This window comes from Haliotis asinina, chromosome 2 (assembly GCF_037392515.1).
Source record: "Haliotis asinina isolate JCU_RB_2024 chromosome 2, JCU_Hal_asi_v2, whole genome shotgun sequence".
NCBI lineage: Eukaryota > Metazoa > Mollusca > Gastropoda > Lepetellida > Haliotidae > Haliotis > Haliotis asinina.
Genome location: NC_090281.1, coordinates 20,554,920 through 20,582,269, shown reverse-complemented (window position 1 = coordinate 20,582,269; position 27,350 = coordinate 20,554,920). Strand labels below are relative to the sequence as shown.

General features: G+C 42.6%; 1 protein-coding gene across 1 annotated transcript in view; it reads right to left on the bottom strand.

The window, feature by feature from the left end:
• The window catches only part of LOC137273376 (dopamine beta-hydroxylase-like), a 63,409-nt gene that overhangs the window by 21,999 nt on the left and 14,060 nt on the right, over positions 1–27,350 (bottom strand). Inside the window, exon 2 of the mRNA XM_067805997.1 lies at positions 4,416–4,638. Within this exon, the coding sequence (XP_067662098.1) occupies positions 4,416–4,638 (223 nt within the window). The remainder of the gene's footprint in view (positions 1–4,415; positions 4,639–27,350) is intronic.

Genomic DNA, 27,350 nt, shown 5'->3' with positions numbered 1-27,350 from the left:
CACTTTAGCAATAATCAAATACCACCTATAGATGTAGCAGCAAACAAACACCTCATACAGGTACCACTGTAGCAGCAATCGAACGCCTCACACAGGCACTACTGTAGTGCCTATCAAACACCCCCTACAGGTACCACTGTAGTGCCTATCAAACTCAACTTACAAGTACATTGTAGTTGCTATCAAACACCTAGCCCATACAGATACCTCTGAGTAGCTATCAAACACATCATTCAAGTACCACTGTGTAGTTATCAAACACCCCCTACAGGTACCAATGTATTAGATATCAAACACCATCTATAGGTGCCACTTTAGCAGCAATCAGATACCACCTGCATGTACCACTGCAGTAGCTTTCAAACACCACCTACAGGTAACCCTGGGTAGCAATCAAACACCACCTACTGGTACCACTGTAGTAGCTGTCAAACACATCCTACAGGTACCACTTTGTTGCTTACCGTCGCACAGAACAGTATATTCAGTGAGGGCGACTGGTAAAATATTCCAGCCATGACCAGACAATCTTGTGGCAGACACTTCAAGCATCGATCAACACGTCACCCATCATACCCTTTCCCTCCAATCCATTTGGTGACCTCATACGTGAGTGAGTGAGTTTAGTTTTACGCCGCACTCGGCAATATTCCAGCTATATGTCGGCGGTAAATAATCGAGTCTGGACCAGACAATCCAGTGATCAACAACCTGAGCATCGATCTGCGCAGCTGGGAACCGATGACATGTGCCAACCTAGTCAGTGAGCCTGACCACCCGATCCCGTTATTTTGACGATATTTTGTTACGTAACGTATGTCATATTTGGGATTACCCTTTCTATGTACAAATTCTATTAATTTGTTGGTTGAGTCCCATCTGGGATTCGAACCCGCATCCTCGGAGTCTGGCACCTATTCGTCAGCGCACAAAGTCAGCCGCTTAGCCCGCTCAGCCACCGTGAATGATTGTGAATACATTTTCTTACGTATATAGACTTGACATGTCCGTCACCTTCTGGTGCTGACGTTGGTATAGCGGTGACGCTGAATGTGTCATAAACAATGTTTTAGAAGGAAATAGCAGGTGCAAAACTGCGATTGGTGTGTTAAATGTTAAATGTCTTTTTGTGTGAAATTTGCAATGGGGACTCTGCAACTGCTCACTGCGTTTATGTGAAAGAGTACAGTATATATCTTGTCTGGTGAAATTTCTCCTATAGCCATTTTCTCCAAAACACGACACTCCCCATGTGGAACACCTATTGTAAGAGAACATGAAGTTAGAAACGGATTCAGGATTCGGATTCGCATCCCGAATCTGAATATGTATGTATGTATGTATGTATGTATGTATGTATGTATGTATGTATGTATGTGTGTGTGTGTGTGTGCGTGCGTGTGCGTGCGTCTGTATGTCTGTATGTATGTTTGTGTGTGTATGGGTGCGTGCGTGCGTACGTTTTTTCTTTCTTACAAGCATTGTCAATATACATTATTTCAACCCTTTTAATGTACCAGGTGATCCTTGTGACCTTGTGTACATTAAAAACACAAACCACCAAACTGCAGTTTTCCACATTTGACCCTCACGTTTGAGTTTTCATATTCGGGTTTCTGCATTTAAATCCCGAATCTGAATATTTTGTTCAGATTCGGAATTATGACCAATAGTGTCAATATACATTATCTCAGTCCTTCTAATGTACTAGGGGCCCCTCTTAAATCTGGGTATCTTAAAAACATGAACACCAAGACCTACATTTTTCCATATTTCAACCTCCAGTTTGACTTTCCGCATTTGAATCCCGAATCTGAATATTTCGAATCTGAACAAAAAATTCAGAATCGGGATTTGAATCCCGATTCTGAAAAAAAAATCGAATCCCAAATCCCGAATCCCGAATCCGTTTCTAACGTCATGTTCCCATGAGGGAGGTCCATCAACCATCCAGTTCCCTCCAGTCCCGAATGTATATCACATGCCGATATAATGGTTGTCGCAGTTAAAGCTATAATCTCTCCCCACCCAAAAAACGGATTTCACGGTGAACGCAATTAATGAAATCTTTATGACCCAGTCAAGGAGTCAAGGCAACCATATTATATACTCTTTTATTTGAAATATTTGGAGACGTTTACGAACATTATCGCATATGTGCTTAAATTACTGAAAGTAAGCTTATCTAATGGTGTTCTCACATAATCTGACCTGCCTCCTAAATAAGCACTAGCGAAACTATCGTAATGCATTTCTTTAGTGTTTTCTTTCCTTTCTCCCAACGTATAATCTTTAATGATAAGAGTGTTTCGTTATCAAGAGACTCTGTCTGTATCAGTAGCCCGGGAGTCTGCCGTTACACAGTTAAATAGGTTTGGTTTTTAAGTAGGTTCACAGATGTGTTCTGGTTTCATGTATGCTAATGAATAAAACTCCGTGTCTCCATTTACTGTGCCATCGCCCTTAACTGTGCCCGCCTCCTCAACACTTTTGTCTTTCCATGGTGAATCTCCCCCAACTATGAAGTCCCCAACTTAGCGAGGTCGTTTACAGTGGCCTCTAAGGTGTAAGTCTAAGGTGACCGTAAGTCACAAAGCTAAGGTAAGGTTAACCTTAGTAAAACGTTGCTTCCTGATCTGTGTCCTCCAAGTGAATTGTGTCCTCAGCAGTAATGTCCCCTACGTGGTTGATGTACCATGATCATCAGCGTCTTATACAGTCGGTGTTAACATTTCAGTGTGACCCATGATCACCCCCGCTGTATGGTGTCAGGACGATGTACCGTGACATTACGTTTGGCCTCGCGATACGGGAATACCTCTAAAGGCATAAGTATACAACACAAGTTTTGATCTTACAAACGATCTGAGGCATCACGATGTTATATGTAGGCAACTACCATCAAAACCTTCAGAAAACATATACACATTTCATTTTAATGATGGTTGGTCCTTTTCATGAATGGTGGGTACACCGCGGTTATGTCAGACTGAAAGTCGCTGTCCACTGTATGGAGGCATCGTCTCCCAAGGTTACTGAAGATTTAAGTGTTTTAGAATCACTTTGCTTCGAAAATTGGTGAACGTGTTGTTTGACACATCCCCAAGGCGTCAACAGTTCATTATTCTCAAAGCCCGGGCTGGAATGGGATATTTTTAAAGAAGTATTTGCCCCAAGGAAATGTGGGGAAAATGGCACATTGTGCGCTGGTTTTTTTCCACCATGGAAGGAATTGTACCATAACCCCAGACACATTCACACCATTCAAAGTAAGGAAACAACTGCATCACATGAAATAATTCACTGCTTCATATATCATATTTTTGTCGAAATGTCCGCTTACATATTCCTGAAAACTGGTTATGTTTAGTTTCAAATGACCTTTTCATTACAAAAACAAAGGAATTACATTTAGATAAACATCTATACAAAGAAATAACTTGTGAACTCCCCAGTACTAATAAGATAGTTGTACGTCACAATTGGAAGAAATACTACTCTATGCCTTAACACGACAGAATAGTTTCGAAAACAGATATTCTTTTCTACATGGTTGCAGTTTTGAGACTGATGGGGTCTAAAGTTATTGTTAATTGATTTGACATGCTGTTCCCTTTCTTGTAACATATGTTATATAGGGGATTACACTTTTTAGTAAAGTATAAATTCTGCTACTTTGGCGGGTTTTGTGGAAGTCGCGGTGGCTGAATGGGTTAGGCGGCTGTGTTGTGTGTTAGCGATTTGGTGCCTGACTCTGAAGGTGTGGATTCGAATCCCGGATGGAACTCATCCCCAAAAAGTACTAGAAATTTGTACGTTACTAAGAAAATGTAATCCCAAATATAACATATGATACATTACCACTTTCTAACCCGTGAAGGTCCGGGTAGAATAGACCTTCAGCAACCAATGCTTACCATAAAAGGCGACAATGCTTGTCGTAAGAGGCGACTAACGGGATCGAGTGGTCAGGCTCGCTGACTTGATTGACACATGTTATCGGTTCCCAGCTGCGCAGATCGATGCTGATGTTGTTGATCACTGGATTGTCTGGTCCAGACTCAAATATTTACAGACCGTAAAACTAAACTCACTCACTCACTCACCCATTACCACTTTCTAAATGGCATTGTGTAATCGCGGGCTCTTTCTTGTAATATTCATGACTACCTCATGTTAACTTGCATGGGTTTTTGGAATGAAACTGCTTATCAGGCCCATGAGATCAGAGCAACCCTATCACCATGAGGCCACCACAATGCTATCACCTCCCACATACTAGGTATGCTAAAGGTATGCGTATGGTATTTGTGTCGAGTTGGGGCATACATGTTAGACATATCTCCTGATTATAAATCGTCCATGGGGGACTTGGTTCAAACGCATCCATGTCAGACGTCAAGCAATGGCCATACCTTTCCCTCTTTGTGAAAATCCTCTCCAAATGGATTTCTACGCCCTTGTCCTCCGGGAACAAGGTGACCGACCCCACCCCAAACCTCCCCGGGGTTGCATGGGTTGGGCACTCGGTTGCCGTTTGGTAGGTGTTCCTGGAACATCTTGAACGCTGCTGTTAGCTGTAATACCAGGCACGTGACGGTCACGTGATGTATTACACGTTCACGGAAGCACTTCCAGCTGAAAGTAAATATGTGAGACTTTAAGTTACATAAACCATCACTAAATGCTAAAATCACTAGATTTCGTTTTTCTAAGTACACAAAATTAGTTAGGGATATATGTAAATTTTGAAATTATGAATGATGATCTATTTATTCACTGGCAATTTGATGAAATATCAATAATAAAAATACCAATATCCCTACATTATTTTGTCCAGTATATATGAAGAGTTCAACAATGGTGGAGAGGAACAATCAAGATATAACATGACGTTAGTGAACAATTATGCAAAGTAACAATCAGCAAATAAAACGCTTTACAACTTCAGTAAGTTATGGTAGGGATGTAGGACAGTAAGCAAAGGCAGGCTTCTTGAAAATCAACAATCAATTAAATTTTCAACTTTCATGGCATATTTCAGTCATATGGCAACTAATTCAGTCATATCACGGAGTTGTGGAAGGATGTGGCCTAAATGATAATATCAACATGTGGAACATGTGGAACCAAAGTACAGGTATGGTGGGGACAAATATAGATACATATATTCATGTTCAACCATGATCGTAGGATACTAGCACGCAGCTAGCGCGAAGCCTTTGGCTTAGGCGACTGGACGACCTTACGTATACACATGAAGAAATTTAGGAGGATTTGGCTTTTAGCACATATGTGTCTATACTCCGCAGTTTGGGATCTACATTCTGTCCTAAGTTATCAATTGTTGAAAATACTGCATATACTGCACAGCCGTTATCATTTATGTGTTTCTCTTTCATATCTTCATGTTTCTTTTACGATGGTAAGCTGAGCCTGTCATACTTGTTGCATTCCGTTCATACTCCGAGAGGGCACTGTCAGCGCACCTGCAATTGCCACTGTCGGAACACCTCCACCTAAACTGTGCTTAGTGTCTGTGTGACTGTTCATGTGACAATGGTATTGAAAATTTGTTTAAGAGGCACTGTAGAAGTTGAAATGTACAATAATGAACAATGTTTATAGAAAACAGCTTCTTTATTATTCATGAGCACGACATTAACAAAATGTTTTACTATTGTTAAGCAGGAATGTAGATGGATGGCTCATTCTTGCTTGACAAGGGTGCAAGAATCTATATCGAAAATGACGAAGTTATGTTAACCATACAGATTGGCCATTTTAGTATTGAAAATGCATTAGACGCTTTACCGTATAAATAACGTTAACTGTGCTTATAACTTCTACTATTTCTGTCCCTTTCATCAGCACAAACTATACGGGAGTCTAACGTTTTATCCCTCTTGAGAATCGAACTTGACCTCCTGGTTCAAGAGCAAACGCCCTGCCCACCCTGCTAACTATCCGTCCTGTAGAATTAGCATCGTGCCCCAATAAGCGTTACTACTACATACGCCAGCCTAATGGTGAGTCTAACGTTCCACTTTCTTAAAGTTTGTTGGCGTTTTTCGAAAAAGAGCTCATAAAGAATATCAATAATCCTAACAATTTCACTCCAAATGCGATGTGTCACACCCAGATCCGTGTCCGGTTCTACAGCCATACGGTGTTGATCATCTGTTTGGATGCGTACGTGACAACACTACCATAAACCACGTGGGAGGAAATAGTTCAATACTCCATCATATTCCAGCGTTATTATATTCACATTTTGACACAGTGTGTGATGCATTACTTTCGGAGATAAGATCTGTTTGTGCAGTGTTTACAAACCGAAAGGGACACTGCTCAAACCGCATGTCCTGCAGTTCCTTGTGTCAAGTTCTCAAATTCCGTCACGTTTGGGACGTTCATTTTTTCCTTTGATAAGCAGGCGTTTTATTTATTTAGATTATATCACTACGTGTCAGCTTGACCTTACCAGCACGCGGAAACATGAGTGCGGACGTGGTGATGAAAAGGCAAAAACCTAGCCGGGACATATTCAGATCCACGACATAGGCTTAGGGCTTGTGTTAAGTCCTTATATACTTTCACTGGTGCAACCTGAAATTCCTAAATGCAACCTCTCATGTATGTTCATTTGCACCTTAATATTTTGTCGTCAAAGAACTCAGACTTCAGCTGGAAAACAGAATGATGAGAAACTGACTTGGAACAGTGACTCTGATTATTGTAGGAACAGTGGCTGAAGGACTTACTGTTCTGAACGTTTAGGAAGTAATACAGCTTTCCTTTGTATAATTCTGTTCTAAACCGGCGTTACCCAAACTCAGGCATTATGTAACGCAACCTGTTTTTGCGTAATGCAACAAGGTAATTGCCTGCGTTTGCAGTGGGTGCAAGTACAGATTTCATTTCGTTTAATCGACCGATGAAGCATGTGGCACAACGAAGGGTGCGCAAGTGTTCGCCCGCACGACCCGTTTGCAGGGGATTCGTAAATGTAAACAGTTCCGTGATGAATGTATGATTGTCACAACGTTTGGCATCTGTTGTTGAACAGACAGCCCACTCACCCAAATTGGACCATGCATGACGAAGAGTGGTATCTATAGCACAGATGGTGAACTACAGAATGCTGAAAAACAGGCGCCCCCCGACCTCGTGCTCTCCTTTGGGTATTTAAGACAGAACATATATATCTTGTAGGAATAATCGACTATTCATCTGTGGTAAAACAGGTGCCTCATGTCCCTAAAGAGATATGGGTTGTACCCAGTCTAGATCCAAATTGGATGTTCCTGTTATTTGCCCGGTGCCCGGTAATGAGCATCTACCTGATATCTCTCTGATACCCAGTGTAGAGCACTTATATGTTATGTCGATGGTAACTTGAGTATCCGTACAGAAAGTAATAGGACTGGATTTTGTTGTACACAGCTGCTGTTACCAAATCGAGATGTTGATGAAGTTTGATAAGGGCGAGATGGCAAACCGTCCGCTTATTATCCCCAAGATGAGATTGGTGCAAATGTAAACGAGATTAGATGAGATTTTGAGAGATTCATCCCGAGCACTATATGTTTAAAGTGTGATACAAGTGTACCTGATTCAAGAGGTTCTACCATATTGACCAGTATGTATAGTAACAGCACATGCCATCTCTCTCTCTCTCTCTCTCTCTCTCTCTCTCTCTGACCACACTCTCTCTCTCTCTGACCACACCCTGTCTCAGACAGTGAAACCAAGCTGCACTCTTTCCTCCCGATATGTAAAATCTACTACACATACTTCAATGAATTTATTTCGTGTTATACAAATGACACATCAGATGTCTTGGCTGCCACATACACCGCCTTATCAAGCTGACCTTTCCAGTTCAGCCAGACAAAGCGCTGGATCTGTTCCGGATGTAACCGTTGTTTGTAAGGACTGTGATATACGTTCGTCACTTCCTACACGAGGTGAATCCAGTAACACTGATAACCCTTTCTCTCTGTCAGGCTACAAGTAGGTGCGATGCGATAACCCCAGAAGTACGCCCATCCTACCACCCCCCCCCCCCCCCCTCCCCACCCCCACTCACTATACACATCATTACACTGCATCTTTGTTGACAGAAAACAGAGCAAAGTGAAACAGACTTCATATCTCGACGACACAAAGGCGAGTTCCCGTCGTACGTTATCTGCATAAAAGATGCTTGGTCTGCCTCTATCAAAGATCGCTCTTACAAGTGGCTCCCCTTGAATAGGCGAGGTTTCAGGGAGGCTGCACTGTGTATTCTCATAACAAACATATCTTACATTAAAGATGCTATTTACGAACTGAATAAAGTAGTCAGGGGTGTACACACTGACAAATACATTAGAAATGAAGAGGCAGTGAATTCTGGAGTCTGTCTTACAGTTCCTGAACCACTTTAGTTTCCCGAATGCCTAGCCCTCCCCGCAGTCTGTCGTACCAACCCTGAAGCAAATATATCCAGGAAAGTCCATGTAAGTCTAGACTGAAAGTGAAGAAAGTCTCAAAACTCCTTTTCGTTATGTTCTATTGCTTTACTATGAGCTTTTTATGTAAAATATGTTCATTTCATTGACTAGTAGTCAGTCTATACCCCTTTAGTGTTGAAGCCCTAAATGAAGCAAGTCCCCCAAATCACCGAGGCTCCTTTTCAATTTAAATGTGTTTATGTATTAAGAAACAAAGAGTAAGTCTATGAATTCTGAGACTGCTGCAGCGAACCTCAAACATGCCATGATGTATAACTTGGGTGGAACTGCACTGCCAACATATACTATCTGATTTTGATCACACACGCGCAAACACATGCAATATAACTTTACAACGTCTCAAGAGCCCAATAAACCCCAAGTACCTGGATTGTATGGCAGGAGTGTGGCGACTATAATAATCAACAAAACAATTCCATGAAATATTAATTTCAGAATCAATGTGTGCTGGGGTTTGGGGATATTTTGAAAACAATTTCGCAGACACATGTGTCTATTTTATCATTTTCCTCACTGTTGTTGGAGCATAACAATGGTATGTGTTGAAGGTGACGACTTACTTGTAAAATGAACCGGTAGGTTTGACAGTAAAAAATAGTGAAAGCGAAAGGGAGCACAAATCTTAATTCGTTACAAGCGTTTTCGTTACGTGCATTTCGGATAAAATATACAGGGAGTGGTGTACACTTGCCATAAAAGGCGACTGTGCTTGTCGTGCGAGGCGACTAAATGGATCGAGTGGTCAGGATCGCTGACTTGCTTGACAATTACACATCATAAAATACTTCTGTTGCACAGGTGCCCGTGAAGATTCAGGATGGTCTTCACAACCTATGCTTTGCCACAAAGGCGACTATGCTTGTCGTAAGAGGCGACTAACGGGATCGAGTGGTCAGGATCGCTGACCTGGTTGACATATGTCATCGGTTCCCAACTGCGCAGATCGATGCTGATGTTGTTGATCACTGGATATTTTGGTCCAGACTCGATTATTTACAGACCGCCGCCATATAGCTAGAATATTGCTGAGTGTGGCGTAAAATATACTCACTCACTCACTCACTCACTCACTCATAAGAAGAACACGTTCTGATGACGTATACATGTGTTTTTGACGTATAGGAATAATATAATAGGAATTTTAAAATTAATTCTCGTGTTAAGAAAGGAATCTAGCAAGGATATTTGATGCTAGCAATAAAAACGGGGTGTTGCAGCTGCAGCTATTGGTGTTAGGTAAGTCGAGTCAGAATTCTTGCAGTTTCAAAAGTTTTGATCGTCCACTGACGCACGTTTAGAGATGTACACAATTAGACATCATAAAATACTTTTATTGCACAGGTGCCCGTGTCCATACTTTGCCACAAAAGGCAACTATACTTGTCGTTAGAGGCGACGAACGGGATCGTGTGGTCAGGCCCGCTGACTTGGTTGACACATGTCGTCGGTTCCCAACTGCGCAGATCGATGAACATGTTCTTATTCAGACGCACTGGATTGTCTGGTTCAGACTCGATTATTTATAGACCGCCGCCATATTGCTGGAATATTGTTGAGTCCGGCGTAAAACTAAACTCACTCACTCTACAAACATAGACAGATTTGCGGCAGTTAAACAAGCACAAATGTCTTCGTGACATGTTGATGCATGAGCGCTGGAATATGAATATACAAAAAACAAGGAAAGTCCACAAACGACGTGGATCAGCCTTTATAAGAATTTAACTGTCATGTAGAGAACCGAAGCAAGTCTATTATCGCGCGCTCGCAAATGACAGAGAGCGACCAAACGGTGCTAGTGGCGCCCCCTAGCGACCGTCAATGGGTGAATTATTCACGCTATCTGCCTTTCACTGAGTATGCATGCTATCGGAGCTGCGCCATGCCGTGCTCAAATCGAGATTTATAGAAGTAGCGTTCACTTGAATCGAGTGAACAGTTCCTTTCAACTGTGGACGCGTCCTCGGCGATATCGATCGCCTTCAGGATGCAGATGAAGCAGGCGATACCATTCCAGCTGGATTTCATTGAATTCGGGATAATGACTTTTCCTGCCTCGAAAGAATATCTGTAGAAGTGATCAGTAATGACATATTTGATAAACGGACATCATTAAATCAGGATGTCTTTGCAAAGCGTGTCTGACTAAATAAAGACTAGCGTTGCGCCTTTTGACTCTCTGATTCATCATCATACGCATGGTACTCAGCAGACTGTATTCGCGTCTGACGACGCAATCAAGAGAACCTAGCAAGGTCATAGTCCTAAGTGGCTTTGTTTCTATCCCATAGGACTGTGGGGACCACCGTTAGACAACCTATGCAAGCAAGTCTCAAAAGGCATCTAAATTTTACGGGTGGTCTGGCTTTGGGGGATGATTCATACATGCGGGTACATACAATATTAGTCACCGAATTGTCAGGTCGAAAATCGATATTATACAGCCCGTCGCCATGAACCTGAAATGATTGTCAGTCTGACGTTACGAAACCCACAAATCACTACTTCCTGTGCTCATTACTCCGCCGCAGAAGGTTAGGCAACCCGTCCCATAAACCTTTCTCCATCCCTTACTGTAGCCTCATACTACTATGGAAAGTAAATCTACATGTTCCCCAGGCTCTGCACCCCCGACATCATTGAATTGCCTTTCCAACTGCAATAACATTTGAATCATATATAATTCTAATTTTAGTGAAGTATATTTATTTAATTCATTATGTCAATGGATCTCCGCCTTAGTCACGGAGATGCTGGGGAATCGAGGAGCACACGGCTATTTGGTGGTTGAGTCGAAATGTTACAGTTGGATCAGTATAAAAAATCGTTGATGTTGGTACGTGTAGACTATCAATGACAGAATCGATTGTCCAAGCATATCGTTTATTATATCGAGAGCAGAGAGTCCAGATGTGAGCGCGTGTCTTGAGAAATAATTAATCTCGGTCATTGAGGTTGTTACGTGAAGACCCTGTGACTTTGGTATTGACTCTTCACATCAACCACACAACAGGTACACTGGAGTGATGTACAGTCGTTAATTAATTCACAGCACAGAAGGGCATTCATCTCCCTAAGATCTGTGATTCCATAACCACACACATCGGTAATATTACTGGCTCCATGTCCCTGTGATATATCTGTCATATAAATTGCCTTTTGTCTCTCTGATAGATCTGTCATATTGCCGGTTCCAGGTTACTGTGCTGTCTGTATGTGTAATACATTACTGGTTCCTGTGATACATCTGTAATATTACTGGTTCCGAGTCCCTGTGACATATCTTTAATAATACTGGATCAGAGTCCCTGTGTTCCATGTCCATGTGATATATCTGTAATATATATTAGTGGTTCCATGTCCCTGTGATAAATCTGTAATACTACTAGCACCATGCCACTGTGATATACCTGTAATATTACTGGTTCCACGTCTCTGTGATATATCGGCAACATCACTGGCTTTGTGCCTCTGCGATGTATCTCTTATATCACTGACATTTTGTCCCTGTGATATATTTGCAACATTACTGGCTCCATGTCACTGTGATATAACTTTAATATTATTGATTGCATGTCTCTGAGAACTATATTTAAGATTTCTGACTGCATGTCACTATGATACATCCATCATTTTGAAAACTGCACGCCTCCATGATGTATCTGTACTATTACTGCTGCAGACGCATATCTTCATTTAAACCCCCCATCAGAGTAATGGCCACGTTTCTACAGAGCCAATACCCTAGATCCTGGTCACTGATTCAAGTGATCACAGTACATTACCTCGAGGCATTAATCTTCGCCATTCTCCCATTGTAACATATTATGTTAGTATGTTATTGTCAGCTGAGGACGATGAAACCTTGTGAGAGGTTATAATCAATATTGTCACACACACTCTCCAGGTTCACCCTCCTAGACAAGTATACTTCATCATAACATCGTTACAGCGCAACCCCACAATCGGATGCTGCGACTCTGGCTGGAGTCTGTACTGTGGATATCCATCAGGATTGAGAGCCGCTATATGTCCGGCAAAGTCTTGTGACAGGAGTCAAACCACACATTGTGCCTATGTGGAGAATCAGCCTAATGTATTCGGAGTGACAAGTGAAGGCGTAATCATATACAAAAAGGTTATATATATACTTACCTTCTAACTAGTGTGGCATGGTAGCCTAATGGTTAAAGCGTTCGCTAAACAGACTGAAAACCTGGGATCGATGCCCTACATAGGTACTTAGTGCGAAGTTCAGTTCCTGTGTCCCTTGCCGTATTCTGGCTGGAATATTGCTAAGAGCGGTGTATTTTCACATCCACTCAACTCTTAAACAGCGTAATGCTTACAGCTTGACGGAAGTCAAGTTCTCTGACAGTTATTGCCATGTTTCCGGTAAGGCATTCTTTAACAGTCACGAACCGGCTGCAGGTAAGGAGTTTGGTATTTGACGTCATAGAAGACCAAGGGTGGATGAGGATTCGTTGGGTATTAATGCTGTTGTACAGATTACTGAATGTCGATCCCGCCAGCGACGATACAGTCGATGACTCTTAAGAACCTCTTAAGAATCTACCTGATTTTTGTTCTCCCTTGGAGCTGGGAACTGGCGGTGGAACATATTGTCCAGTTTTTCTGTGGATTTCCGTGATGATCTGGGTTGCATGCATACAAAATAGTATGACAACACTACTCGCTGCATTCTGTCTTATCTTTTGTACTTGGGGGTCTTTACAGATCTTATACACTGATGAAATGCATGCATGCATGACACATGCATGAATTCCAGTCTACAGCTGTTAATAATGCATAATGATAACGTTTGTTGATTAGACATGTATAGCGATGTAAGTTCGTGTGTTATGCTCCAAACATGAGGCAGTAAACTAACCAGCACACCGAACTGAGGTCGAATAGGACCCTGTGGAGCAGAAATACCTTCATTATCTACATAAACTATCTGCAGTGAGCAAGAATCACTAGATACGTAATGTCAGTGACGGCAGCAGTATCTGCAGTGAGCTCTGATATACACCTAGACAAATTGGAAATCGATTTGAGAATATATCTTACATTGAGAGGCCAACAGATTATAACAAATCACGGCAAGATTTACATTTGGCAATTTCACGTGAAGATAATGATTATCCTAGATGTTAATCAAGGTTATAATTCTCGAATAACGAGAGCAAGTTGTGAGTCTGGTGTCTGTCACTCCATGTGCTGTTTAGTGTATGTGCTGTTTCCACGAGGAAGCAGCCCGTATTTTAATCGTCATTTGGCTGCCGTGGGAGGCAGATGTTCCAATCACTGGGGGCTCATGGGCCACCCTCATATCACACGTGCAACACGTCGGCGAGATTACAACCCGTGTCAGATTAACAGCCAATAAGCAGGTGCCAAAGGTCCCAGCGGCAGACGACAACAATGACGACAGACGATATATTCTGTGGGAAGGAGTGTAGAGGGTGTGGTTGTGAATGCGTACGTCCCCTGGAGAGGCATTATATTACCAGTTACCATTCCCTATTTTATAACTCAAACGGATTTCGAAAAAAACTGCGAAAATACATACACACAAAAAAAAGTACGCGAACATAAAATGACAGTATCTAGAGACGAGTAACTCCTTCCAGGCGCTTCACTGATACAGAAGGCATATATTACGTCCTCGATAGTCTGTCATACAGACCCTGAAGCAAATGTATCCAAGAAAACCCACGCACGTCTACAAAATGTGGTAAGTCCAGATTTCAACCGAATCAGGCCTCGGGGCTCCTTTTCATTTTTCCTTTTCTTTTACTTTGAGCTTTTTTCTGTAAAATATGTTCATTTCAGAGATTAACTCTCAGTCTACAAGAAAGAAACGCCACCATTACATGAGGGACTAAACCAAAGTCACAGTCGATCAAAGCTACCAGAATATAATCCAGTCGTGATTCTAATCAAAACTGGTTCGTCTGTGTTCCCCGGCCAGTGGTTCTGCATGTTCGGTTCCGGCTCCTGGAGAGTGCACCAGAGACGCCAACACATATCGGGAAATATTCTCTATATTGGTGAACAGGCGCAAACACTTTACAGTTTTGACACTTGTAAGTATGTACATTTTCGTGTTCCCTCCATCTGGTAGTCTACCAACGGACAGGTCAGTTCTTTCTAGTACACAAGGTGAATGTGCGGTATACTAGAGGCACTGGCATCACAATATGGACCTGTTAGGACAAGAAGCTGAATAACAACCTGGGCTTCGTTACACAAAGCTATCGTAGCGCTATGACTGTCGTACCTCCTATACTGGACCCCGTTTCACAAAGCTATCGTAGCGCTATGACTGTCGTTCCTCCTATACTGGACCCCGTTTCACAAAGCTATGGTAGCCCTACAACTGTCGTATCTCCTATACTGGACCCCGTTTCACAAGGCTATCATGGCGCTATGACTGTCGTACCTCCTATACTGGACCCCGTCTCACAAAGCTATAGCGTTATGACTGTCTGACATCCCACACTGTAACATAGACGTCGGGCAATAGCTATCTTAAAGGGGACCCTGGACACATGCAAGCGTCATGCGAGCTCAGCACCTTCAGCTTCAGACTGCTACAAAACTTCCAGAGATGTGCCTGTGTTGAGAGTCGAACCCTATCCGAACGAGCACCTAAACAGCAAACACTGCTTTCTACTAAATAACAAGTATGATGAAGTGCATAAAAACACGACCTAAACAGATAATGTCAGACAATAAATTACTTCTTTAATCTGGGCGGGGGTTATATACGGTAATTATTTCTTATCATTAATGTTTCTCGTATGTGTCTTGAAACACCCTTCGCAATCAGTTCACATTCATTATCTATGGCAAACTTCATTCAGCGCCTTTCGTTGCACATCTTACACATGTTGTGGTTGACCTGCACACTTCTCTGTGATTGCAGACAACGATAGCACACACACAGGCCCTGCACAGATGCAGTGACGTGTCTCTCCACAGGCAGTGACGTGTAACAGGCAGTGACGCATCAACCATAAGGCGGACATCTGTAACAGAATTGGTGATGCGTGCAACACGCTGCATATAGGTCTAGGGAAGGCCGTGACGCTAACCCACACTGCCTATACGTCTAGGGAAGGCAATAAAGCGTACACCACGCTGCCTACTTGTCTTGGAAAAGGCACAGTGTAAAGTATGGAATGGATTTTGGAATGGAGTTTGGATTGGAATGATGAAATGGAATTTTGAATGGAAATAAATGGAATATACTCATCTTACACTAAACAAACCAGAGTTGTGACAGCCTCCAAACCAAAACTAAATTGACAGTAAACAGTTCAGGAGACACTTTCCCTCCCGCTTACACCCCTCCAGATGGACGATAAGGCTAGTGGCAAACAGAGTTGTGGCAACAGCCTGTCTCACAGTCCCTCAACTGTTTTATTTTCCACTATGTTCACTTAAAAGTCTAACATAGGAATCACATACACTATATGTAAACCATTTTGATTTGGGACATCTTGTTCTTATTGTCCACATAACCTGGAAAGTATTATTTAAACATGTTGCCCCCGAGTCATGTGCCTTCGACCATGTGGTGGATGGGCCATAGCTGAAGAGAGAAACTGACACTCATGTCTTCTAGCTCCTATCAGTGACCAACTGTTAAACTGTCTCAGCATATTTGAATGAAGACTTGTTTACAAAGAGCAAATTTGTGTCACTCCAAACTCCATTCCAAATTTCATTCCATCATTCCAATCCAAATTCCATTCCAAAATCCATTCCATACTTTACACTATGCCCTTGGAAAAGGGGTGATACGTACACCATGTCGCGTACAGGTCTTCGAAAAGAAGTGACGCGTACATCATACTCCGTACAGGTCATGGAATGATACACACGTGTTATCGACGCTCTGTATAGACCTAGGAAAGGTAGCCACGTAATATCCACGCTGTGTATGGTCTAGGAAAGGCAGTCAGGTGTTATCCACGCTATGCATAAGTCTAGGAAACACAGCCACGTAATATCCACGCCGTGTATGGTCTAGGAAAGGCAGTCAGGTGTTATCCACGCTATGCATAAGTCTAGGAAACACAGCCACGTAATATCCACGCTGTGTATGATCTAGCAAAGGCAGTGACGCGAACCCGACGCTGTGTACAGGTCTTCGGAAAGAAGTGACGCGTACATCATGTGACCTGCGTACAGGTCATGGAATGATACTCACGTGTTATCCACGCTGTGTACAGGTATAGGAAAGGCAGTCACGTGTTATCCATGCCGCGTGTAGGTCATGGAAAGGCAGTTACGTGTACACCACGCCGACATTTATGCTAGAAGAATTGACAAATATTTCTTGCGTCTTTGGGGCATATTTTTCACCACTGCCAATGCAAATACGCATAAACATTCCCATCAGTGATCAGAAAATTTTACAGAATGGGCACCTGTATGAATCTGTTGGCATCCCTGAAATCCAAAAACGTCATCTTACTTTTTATGAAACAAATTTCATCATCGTCGAAGGATAAGAATGCAGATGCTTTCATTGTCGACTGGATCCCCGGGCTCCTCCATACAAACAATTCACCAAGGTCTGCATAAAATGATCGTATATTCCCATGAGATAGGGTGGTCATCTCTCACCAGCAGGGCTGAAACCGTTATCGTGATCGGTTTTTTTCATTTAATGTATTTCCAAACGCATCTCCTCCATACAAACCCAAGCAAAACGCAAAATACAGGAAATCTAATGTTCTCATTCATTAACTGTAACAATGCAGTATCTTAGCTCAACGTCCTTGAATGCAAGACTATCAGCTGAAGTTACTAAGTGCGGTAATATCAGCTGAAGTTACTAAGTGCGGTAATATCAGCTGAAGTTACCAAGTTACCACCGGCGATAATGCTAGTCAAAAGTACCAACAAGTGTTGTGGTAACGTTAAGGGAGCAAATTCGAAGTTTTCGAACAAGAACAAGCTGGTGGATGGTTGGACGTATGGAAGTTATTTATTCGGGATCAAAATCCAAATTCTTGCGACGCCTCTTTCCATAGTGGCGCGTTTAGACTGAAGGGACGTACGATTGAAATATGGTACCAGAGTCCAACAACAAGCCGAATCCTTTATGGATGAAATTGTGATTCCAAACAGTCTCTCTTTCAATCTTCCCTTATGGACAGAAAACACAATAAGCTTCGATGGTGTGTTTAAATTTGGAGACCTGACGCTCCAACTGCAGTTAGAGCTTTAGCAAGTCAATATGGCTCATGGTGAACTGAACATTTGTATATGGTAGGGTGAATGTTCACCTCTCCACCTAATGCCCCGGTTTACCTGCAGTCACGGGTGTTACTCTCATCATTTCTCACACTCTTCTACAGGTGCCCCGTGGGAACCAACACTAAAATAGATTCTGGGTAACCCTGTACCTTTGAAGCTGGCGATAACTGTAACATTGAATCCAGTGGTTCGTTATTTCTGAACCTGTCATAAAGAGCGTCATTACTGGCTATGATTAAATGAATGCTTTGTCAGACCAAATGGCAACTTTAGGATTCAAGGTGTTTGGCTTCAAGAAAACGACTATACATATATCTTAGATGGAGATGTGGATCGCTTAATCCCAGTTGCCAGTAAACCCCAGTAAAACTCAGACTTCAGACGAAGGAATAAACGTGTTTGCTACAGAACAGGAAAATTTATAAGAGCTTAGCGAGGAAGACTTCAGTAAGTGTTCAAACATATTTTTATTTTATTGCATCTGAAGGTCCCACGTGGCTTTCTGTGCGACTTGTTTCCCATTAGCTCCGGGTGAGATGGTGTATGCAGAAACATCTCTCTCGCCATCTATATGCAGGCGTGTATTTGTGCAAACAACAAACCAGGCAATAATACTCGTAACGCCCAGATGTCTTCAATCACGTGATCCTTCCCCTCATACACCGCTCATCATCCGGGTATTAACCTGTCTTTCACACATGGGGTACGTGTCTAACAGCACCGACTCGGTGTTTGTGAATGGCATCATTCACACCAACCTATCAGTTTTCGTTTTATGTGACACCACAAAGTTAACTCAGCAATGAATCTGTTGGAGTCTTAAACATATGTTTATAGTTAGGGAGGCATTTACCATCACTCTGGTTTCAACTCTCCAAACATTTAGTGAATTCAATCGCATTTTATGTCAATAGAATGGCGGTTTCAGAATTAGTGTTAAGAAAACATTACTTCCTATGAATGTGAATGGAAAGGTTAGACGGCATTTCAGGTCAACTCTAAATGAAATTAACACGATGATGTGAAAGTGCTTAACGCTGTTGCAGATAGTTAATGCCATTTCACAAATCGGCAGTCTGGACTGGGGTAGTGCTATCGTCCTTTCAACTCACATGTTAACAGTTTCTGAGAGACTGAGAAGTATTTAAATATATATTGTGCCAAAGGTGGTTCGAACATAACATTTAGTGTTCATTAAATTTCTGTCCATACACATCATTTTGTACCTAAGCTCGCCATGATCATGAGCTATGATATGCTTAAGAAAAGGCGTTATTGCTTTATCAGAGGGAAAAGTTGATGTATATCTCTACCCTGAAACATTCGGGGCAAAAGGAAAGTTGATTCCGTATGAAACATACCACGAGAATAGTTGCTAGAATTCTTGAGAGGTAAGAGCAAAGGCAAAGATGGTTACAAACTGAACAATATTCAAACAGCTTTATCTGTTCTTTTAATCTGCATTTTACATGTTACAAAATTTGCGGAACTGTCAAACACACAACATGAGATTCCGAATGTTTTCTTGTATCGTATATAAAGTGATAAAGATGAACAATTGGTTTAATCTGTTCTGTGCTTGTGATGGGTGCAGACTAGTTTAACCTTCTGAGTAAAAGTTAGTGATGTATATGCACATGCTTTGGACATAGTTGGAATTAGTACAATGGAATCGGAGTTTAAAAGACGTCTTGGATTGTATTCCTCTCAAATTGGTCGGGACAAATTCTTTCTCTACCCAGTGTACTTGAAGACGAATGTCTGAATTACTTAATTACATATCTGAGTACTTGCGAAAAGAGAAATCTTTAAAGACAACAATAAAGATATCAAGATTAACTTCGCTTGGCTACGTATTACTCAACGGCGGTGTAAGGAGTTGAAGTGTATTACATTCAGGATTCTAGGAAGAGTTAAGTCTTCAGAGAAGAACGGAAGGTATCAGATGATCTTGGTGGGAGATCTCCTGACAAGAGGCTGTAAGGTTCAAGGAGTGCGAAAAGTGACTTAATTATTGGGGCACATTTTGTGAAAAGCAGTACTACATGTGCCAGAAGGGCCAAACAGGATTACCCTTTTTCCCGAAGAAGTGATTGTCTCGTACAAGTAAGTCCTTGCTTCTAATAGATATGCGACTGTCTAAACGATCACTGTCCAAGAGGGTCAAGTCTTGGAAGTTACTTTAATCAAACAGATCGGTTTCTACAGGTGAGTCCTAGCTTAAGAAACAGGTTAAATACAGTCGGAGATATCTTTGTGCACACGTGGGTCCCAGCTTGTAAAACAGTCCAAGTGACTGCAATTCCCTAACGTCCCCTTGCTTGTACCAACAAAGCCTTTCACATGTAAAACGGTGGAATGATCGCTTTGAACAGGTGAAGCCTTGGTCTAAATGGTGCGGTAACCTGGTGGTTGCTCATCAAAGACAGCAAAAGACAGAAGCGTGCGCACATGGGTACAGTTGCTGAAGCCTCAAAGACACAGGTGTGGTTACGCACATCGGTACAGTTCCTGAAGCCTCAAAGAGTGAGTGAGTTTAGTTTTACGCCGCACTCAGCAATATTCCAACCATATGGCGGCGGTCTGCAAATAATCGTGTCTGGACCAGACAATCCAGTGACCAACAACATGAGCATCGATCTGTGCAATTGGGAACCGATAACATGTGTCAACCAAGCCAGCGAGTCTGACCAACCGATCCCGTTAGTCGCCTCTTACGACAAGCACAGTCGCCTCTTATGGCAAGCATGGGTTGCTGAAGGCCTATTCTACCCTGGGACCTTCACGGGTCTAAGCCTCAAAGAAACAGGTGTAGTTGCGCACATGGGTGCAGTTCCTGAAGCCTCAAAGACACAGATGTGATAGAACAAATGGGTACAGTTCCTTCTGTACAGAAGACTCTCTCTGGTATAACCATACACCGCTCACGTATACGTTCTCTAAATGTGTATTGCCACACTACTTTGCACTGTCAAATTGCTAATTACAGTCCACTTCTCTGTTTATGTTGGTTTCACACCTTGCGTTTTTAGAACAGACGTATTAATGGTTGTCTTGTTAGTTTCAAATTGGGAACCAGTCCGTAATTGCTGTACAAATAGTGATGGTCCTCATCCCGACAATAAACAAACCATGGCAGTTCCATGCGGAACACATAACAGGGCCGGATGAGAAAGGATGGTGAGGGTGCACACTTCATTTCCACCCGAGTTTCGATAGTCTCCTATCAAAAATGCAGGCCAAACAGGGGTGGGGTGTGCGCACACCTGCAGTCCCCTATGGATCCACCTATGCATCACGGCTATTGGATGCAGACAACATATAGGCCTCTACACACAACTTACATCTTCCTTTTTAGTTTTAGTTTTTCTGTGCGATAGTTACGATAGAGGTTACAACGTAATTGTTTCTCAAGTGTCAGTAATGTGGATAACGTTATGTTATCGTGTCGGGCTGTGCCTCATAAAGAACAAACAAATGCATTTTTTAAATGTTTAAAACATGAAAAAACGCGAGATGAGGGTGAAATATTGCCTGGCTAAAAGAGTCTGCTGTGACAGTGAAGAGTAATGTCCCTTCCGATAAACTTCTATGGCCTGAACCATTTGCTTTCCCGTCCGCCGGATCGTGTTGACTGAGTGGATGTACAGTTAATATACTCTGCATGTGTTGAACATTGATATTATCCATAGGCTACATACACCATACGCTCTTTTTTTTCCAAAGGCACCTAATAATGAGAATTTCAGTTGCAAAATCTGTTCCATGTGTTGGTTAACTAAGTGGCCTTGAAAAAATATGAAAGCTCATGAAAGAGACGAATTCCACAATTTCCCAGCAGGATCTCGCTAGTTGGTCGCGCTGCTGAGATGTCCCATGCATGTGCCATGTGACTTCCGTTATCAAATGTCAATATTGGTTTGCATGGAGATATAGAGAATGATCATGAACACCACTTCCGGTGATGTGCATGTCGCGATCTGTTTAATGGCAAGCGAGCAACGGATACATACGTGCTCTGCTGCAAAACAATGTTCATGTTTGGCATCGATCGTCTCCGTGATGCCGCCGTGGCGTGAACGACCAAAGTTTTAACGCGGGTCAAGTGAGGAGAAAGCCCTCTGTAAACACGATCATTAACAATTACCAGACGATTGTGACGACTGCACACTCAGATACTGCCAACTTGCCCATTAATCATCGAAAGTAATCACGTGAATAATTGCACGAGGAGTAACTGCCGTATTTAAACGTTTTCTTCTTACGTGAGATGAAATCAAATTGTGAAATAGGAAAACGTGTGACGTGAAATGCGTGGCGTATAGAAAAACATAATTGCAGTTGGACATTAAAGTTAATTGAGTTTGAACTGGAAACCTAGCTCTACCCATGTAACTTTCAAGCAATCTCACACTCAGTGATCACACAGTAAGCGATTACACACACGAGAACTCACTACATCACCGACAACGCAAGCCTCCGATACTGGGAAAGAAAATAGGCATCATAATTTTTCTCCTTTACCTTAACTGCTACCTTGATTATGACAACTAATTTGAAGGACGATTGATATCGGATTCGATCACCTTTCTTGTCCGCCTCCATGCACAGATAGAAGACCTTATACCTACCGGTCACTGAGCAACAGCGGGTTATACGTATGGAAAGCATGAGGTAATATGTCACACCACGTGAGCCTAAAATATATATCATAAACGTCTGCAATAGGGTTCATTATATATACCAAGACATTCAATTTGTTGTCAACTCAAACGGGTTTGTATCACGCTGAAGTGGTGTGGTCAGTATTGAAAGAATGCATATCCGTCAGTTTTCAGTCGGCTGAAAAGAAATGTAATCGCCACTGAGAAGCAATGTTCATGTTATATCTTGACGGTCACATAGCCTAACCTTTATTTTGGCCCAGAGTAATATCGGTCTTACATGTCAGACATGTGACTGACAAAACGTTTTTTTCAAAGAGATTTAACGCCACAACCCATACATTCTGAAGAACTTCACAACTCCCTCATTCGGACACGAGACTGTCGGGAGTCATTAGAGGCACCTGAAATTCCTTGCAAATTACCGAGACTCAGTTCATTCTCCCAAAGGTTCAGACATAGAACGATTTCAGTCCTCAACAGGGTGTGTCAGGCCAGTTTTCCTATAGTACAGACAGCATGCTGTCACTCCAGTCTCCCTCGGTTCAGACACAAAATGGTACAACTTTTGTCTGCCATCACTTCAGACAGGGTCCTCCAAGCGTTCAGACCCGCTAAGGAATTGATGCATCCTCCCCACCGTTCAGAAGAATTAGGGAGTCAATCGAGTATCACAATGGTTCAGACACTACAGAGCGGCACTCCAGTACCCCACTGATCCGACAAACTGTAGAGTTAATACAATCTCTACCAAGGTTCAGACGAGTCAGTGAGTGAGTTTTGCTTTAAGCCGCTTTTAGCGTTATTCCAGCAATATCACAGCGGGGGACACCAGAAATGGGCTTTACAAATTGTACAAATGTGGGAATCGAACAGGGATCTTCGGCGTGGCGAGCCACTACTGTAACCCACTGGCCCAAATTCAGACGGAATCAGGCGTCACTCCAGTCTCCACAACCACAGCACATCACTGAAGTCCAGACACGGAATTCAGGGTTTTCGGCGTTCAGACACATCAGGCCCATCCAGGAACAGACCGGAATGGTGTCAGTGAGATATAGTGATAGTGGCTCGGTGTGTAAAGTAATTCCAAACTCTCTATGTTGTCCAGGTAACACGGGATAACCTCCTTTCATGTTCAGAGAGGCGCCCGCAATCATCGGGCTTGGGGTATAATTCCACTGATTAGTAGATGCTAGATATGGTACTGATACAGCTATTTATGGACACCGTGTGGCCTTTAGATACAACAAAGAACACTACAACACGTCATGCCTATAAGGCACAGCTATTTGCATCTCAGTATAGACTGCATAGGTCTCATGAACGTAATACATAAAGAGGCGAGGTTGCATGCTGCAATTTAACATGGTAACCTTATTCAAACAGCAGTTGTTCTATCTCTTTGAGCTCGGAAACCAGAGAGTGCTCCAACAAGCACCATCTTTAAATGTCTTTTTATATGTTGTTGTGACGAGAACGAACCATTAGCCTTTGGCATTTTCGGTCCATTCCCATCAGGTCCAACCTTAAGATTTCGAAGGTGGTTTAAACCGTTGAACGCCGTGTGATAACGGATCTTCAGCAACCCATGCTTGTCGTTAGAGGCGACTAACGGGATCGGGTGGTCAGGCTCACTCAATAGGTTGACATATATTATAGTATCCTAGTTGTGTACAATGATTCACATCATGTGGATCACTGGATTGTGTGGTCCAGACTCGATTATTTACAGACCGCCGTTCAAAGCTGGAATATTGCTGAGTGTGGCGTAAAACTAAACTCTCTCACTCGAAGGTGTCGAAGCGGGGATAAAAAATATTACATTTTAAGTATTGTATTTACGCTGAGATACTGGCGCAGATATCCTGCACTTTCTGGTATAGTCTTCCAGATATGAGTCAGATAGGGAGTCAGTCAATGAATGTGTTCCTGAATTTATCCCTGGAACGTGCAACAGACCACAAATATTATGTCCTATTCCAAACACTTTTGTCAACAGCCACCTTCATTAGGTCTGGATAGTAACCCGAAAACCTCGAGCTACAGACAGGAGTTCTATAAGTGATATCAAGACAAGCAACAATATTTCTTTGGAAGGTTTCCATGCCATATTTAGCAGCTGTCTCATGTCTTAACCACTGTCTGTCAGTCTGGAAATCCAGTGATCTGTACTTCATACCTGGTCTCCTGAAATCTTTACCATGACCAGTTTATTTCTGTGTTGTCTCAACTTCCTGAGCGATGCATGCTGTTCTTGCTATGTGACGTCTCGTGATCTCATCATCCATAATCTTAACAGGTAGGTGTGTGGTTGCGACTCTAGGTCTGACCTTCAAAGTTCTTTCTTCCCCTACTTGAACTCCGCTGCAAATCTCTTGACAAAAACGCATCATCTGGAAGCTGCCAACGTTGACACGATTTCAATATGGACGGCGGGTAGAATTTAACCTTTCCATTTGAGATACTGTGTGATCCCTGATCTACGCACGGTTGGTGTTGCCTGCAAAGATTGGTTGATGAAATGACTGAGTTTTGAGGTAATACAATCTCTTCCAAGGTTCAGACGAGTCAATGAGTGTGTTTAGCTTTACGCCGCTTTTAGCATTATTCCAGCAATTTCACAGCGGGGGACACCAGAAATGGGCTTCCCACATTTTACCCATGTGGGAAATCGAACCCGCGCCTTCGGCATGACGTTTCAACCCGGCTACCCAACCCAACGTGTTTTCCGTCTTCATTTTGTAAATGTTGGGATCTTCTACCGACCCATCTAACTTATGCTAACCACCACAGGGCCTTGTATTGCTGAAAATAATACGTCCTGGGTGCAACAAGCCTACACTGATATCCATACGCATATAAAGAAGGAAAGGAATGTGAAGCGCACAACGTTGTCGAACACCCCACTCTCGATTATGGGCGAATTCTGGGTAGGAAATTGTGGAACATACAGCCGCAATTCTTACTGAAAATGAAATAAAGCCAGATAAATTCCCTTTCGAATGAATCCAAAATTATCAAAATCGGTGCATTAAGCACCGAGTTACTTTGCTTGGAACTCGGGGAAAAGCAGCTTTTTCATGTGTACGCCAATAACCTGCCTACGGAGATCATCGCCTCTCGGGGAAGAAATACGATGTATTTCACTTTAAAACACCCGATCGGCGAAAAACACTACCGTAATCGCTGGATATTCCGCTTTCGTTCTACCACTAGGTTTGCACCAACACGATATATCGCACCACGAAATAAAAATAATACTGGTGTTTTATTTTTGACCAATCAGAGAGCAGCTCGTCGTTGGTGCAAACCTATTGAGGGTGAAGGACAAGCATGGTGCACTCGATCACTCGATACCGCTGATTTCCCAATAATGTCGTGTACTGCAGGTAAAAGAATAATCTATTTCATTTGACAGATTGTAGAACGAAAGCGGAATATCTAGTGATTACGGTAATGTTATGTTTTTCGCCGATCGGGTGTTTTAAAGTGAAATACATCGTATTTCTTCCCCGAGAGGCGATGATTTTCGTAGGCAGGTTATTGGTGTACAAATGAAAAAGTTGTCTTTTCCCCGAGTTCCAAGCAAAATTAATCGGTACATAGTGTGCCGATTTTGATAATTTTGGATTCATTCGAAAGGGAATTTATCTGGCTTTATTTCAGTAAGAATTGCGGCTGTATGTTCCACAATTTCCCACCCAGAATTCGCCCATAATCGAGAGTGGGGTGTTCGACAACTTTGTTCGCGTTACATCCCTTTCCTTCTTTATATGCGTATGGATATCAGTGTAGGCTTGTTGCACCCAGGACGTATTATTTTCAGCACTACAAGCCCCTGTGCTACCCACAGCACTTTCAGTCAGCAGCCGATTAACTTCAAATATAATGAACTCGACACTCACGCTGGTAATGAGCAAACAAGTATTTCTTACAAAACAGTAACGTAAACTGGAAGATGAATGGCAAATCGACGTTAACCCGCGAATAGCAGTGCTCTTCAAACACCTATAATATCACACAATCAACGAGCAAAAACACAACGCGTGTTCAGATAGTAATGAGGCGGAATGTGCAGGTGGTATTTTCGTCACGGTATATAGCTCTTCAGTGCTGAAACCGGCATTCTGGACGTCAAGCGGCATAAACTGGAGTGAGCAGTTGCGTTGTGCACGCTTTGTAGTGGGCTCTGCTCACACCTACGGTGCTATAGTGTAGTGTACGTTGAGCAATGGGATCTCTTCAGACGGGCAACTGCAGTGCTGTAGTGTACGTTGAGCAGTTGGGATCTGTTCAGACGGCTATTACTGTAGTGTACGTTGAGCTCTGAGGATCCGTTCAGACAGGCATGGCTGGAGTGTACGTTTAGCACTGAGGATCCAATCAGACGAGCATTGCTGTGGTGTACGTTGAGGAGCGATCAACATTTCAGACTGTTTTGTCTCACAGACCGTGAGGCAAATATATCCAAGAAAGTCCAACCAAGTCTAGAAAATGTGGCAAGTCTATATTACCACAGCTTTTGGGTCTCTAAAAACGAAGAAAGTCTAAGGGCTCTTTTTCACTATATTGTATTGTTTGCTATGGACTTTACTTCTGTTGAATATGTTCAGTTCAGAGACTTCAGACAGGCAGTGTTGTACATAGTGTACGCCCTATAGTGGGGATCTGTTCAAACCGAGAGCGTTGCAGCGTTCAGCCTACTCAGGTCTCTGCTTGACAAAGAGTGCTTTACTGTAGGCAGTGTAGTGAGCCATGCCCAAATCGGGAAGGTTGTGGTCTCCTGTCTGTCGTGGAGTCTGCTCCCAATCCCGTGTGTTGGGCTCTACTTCTGCACACAGAGGGATGTCGTGTGATATTTGTAGGGGATTCTACTTTTACCGGA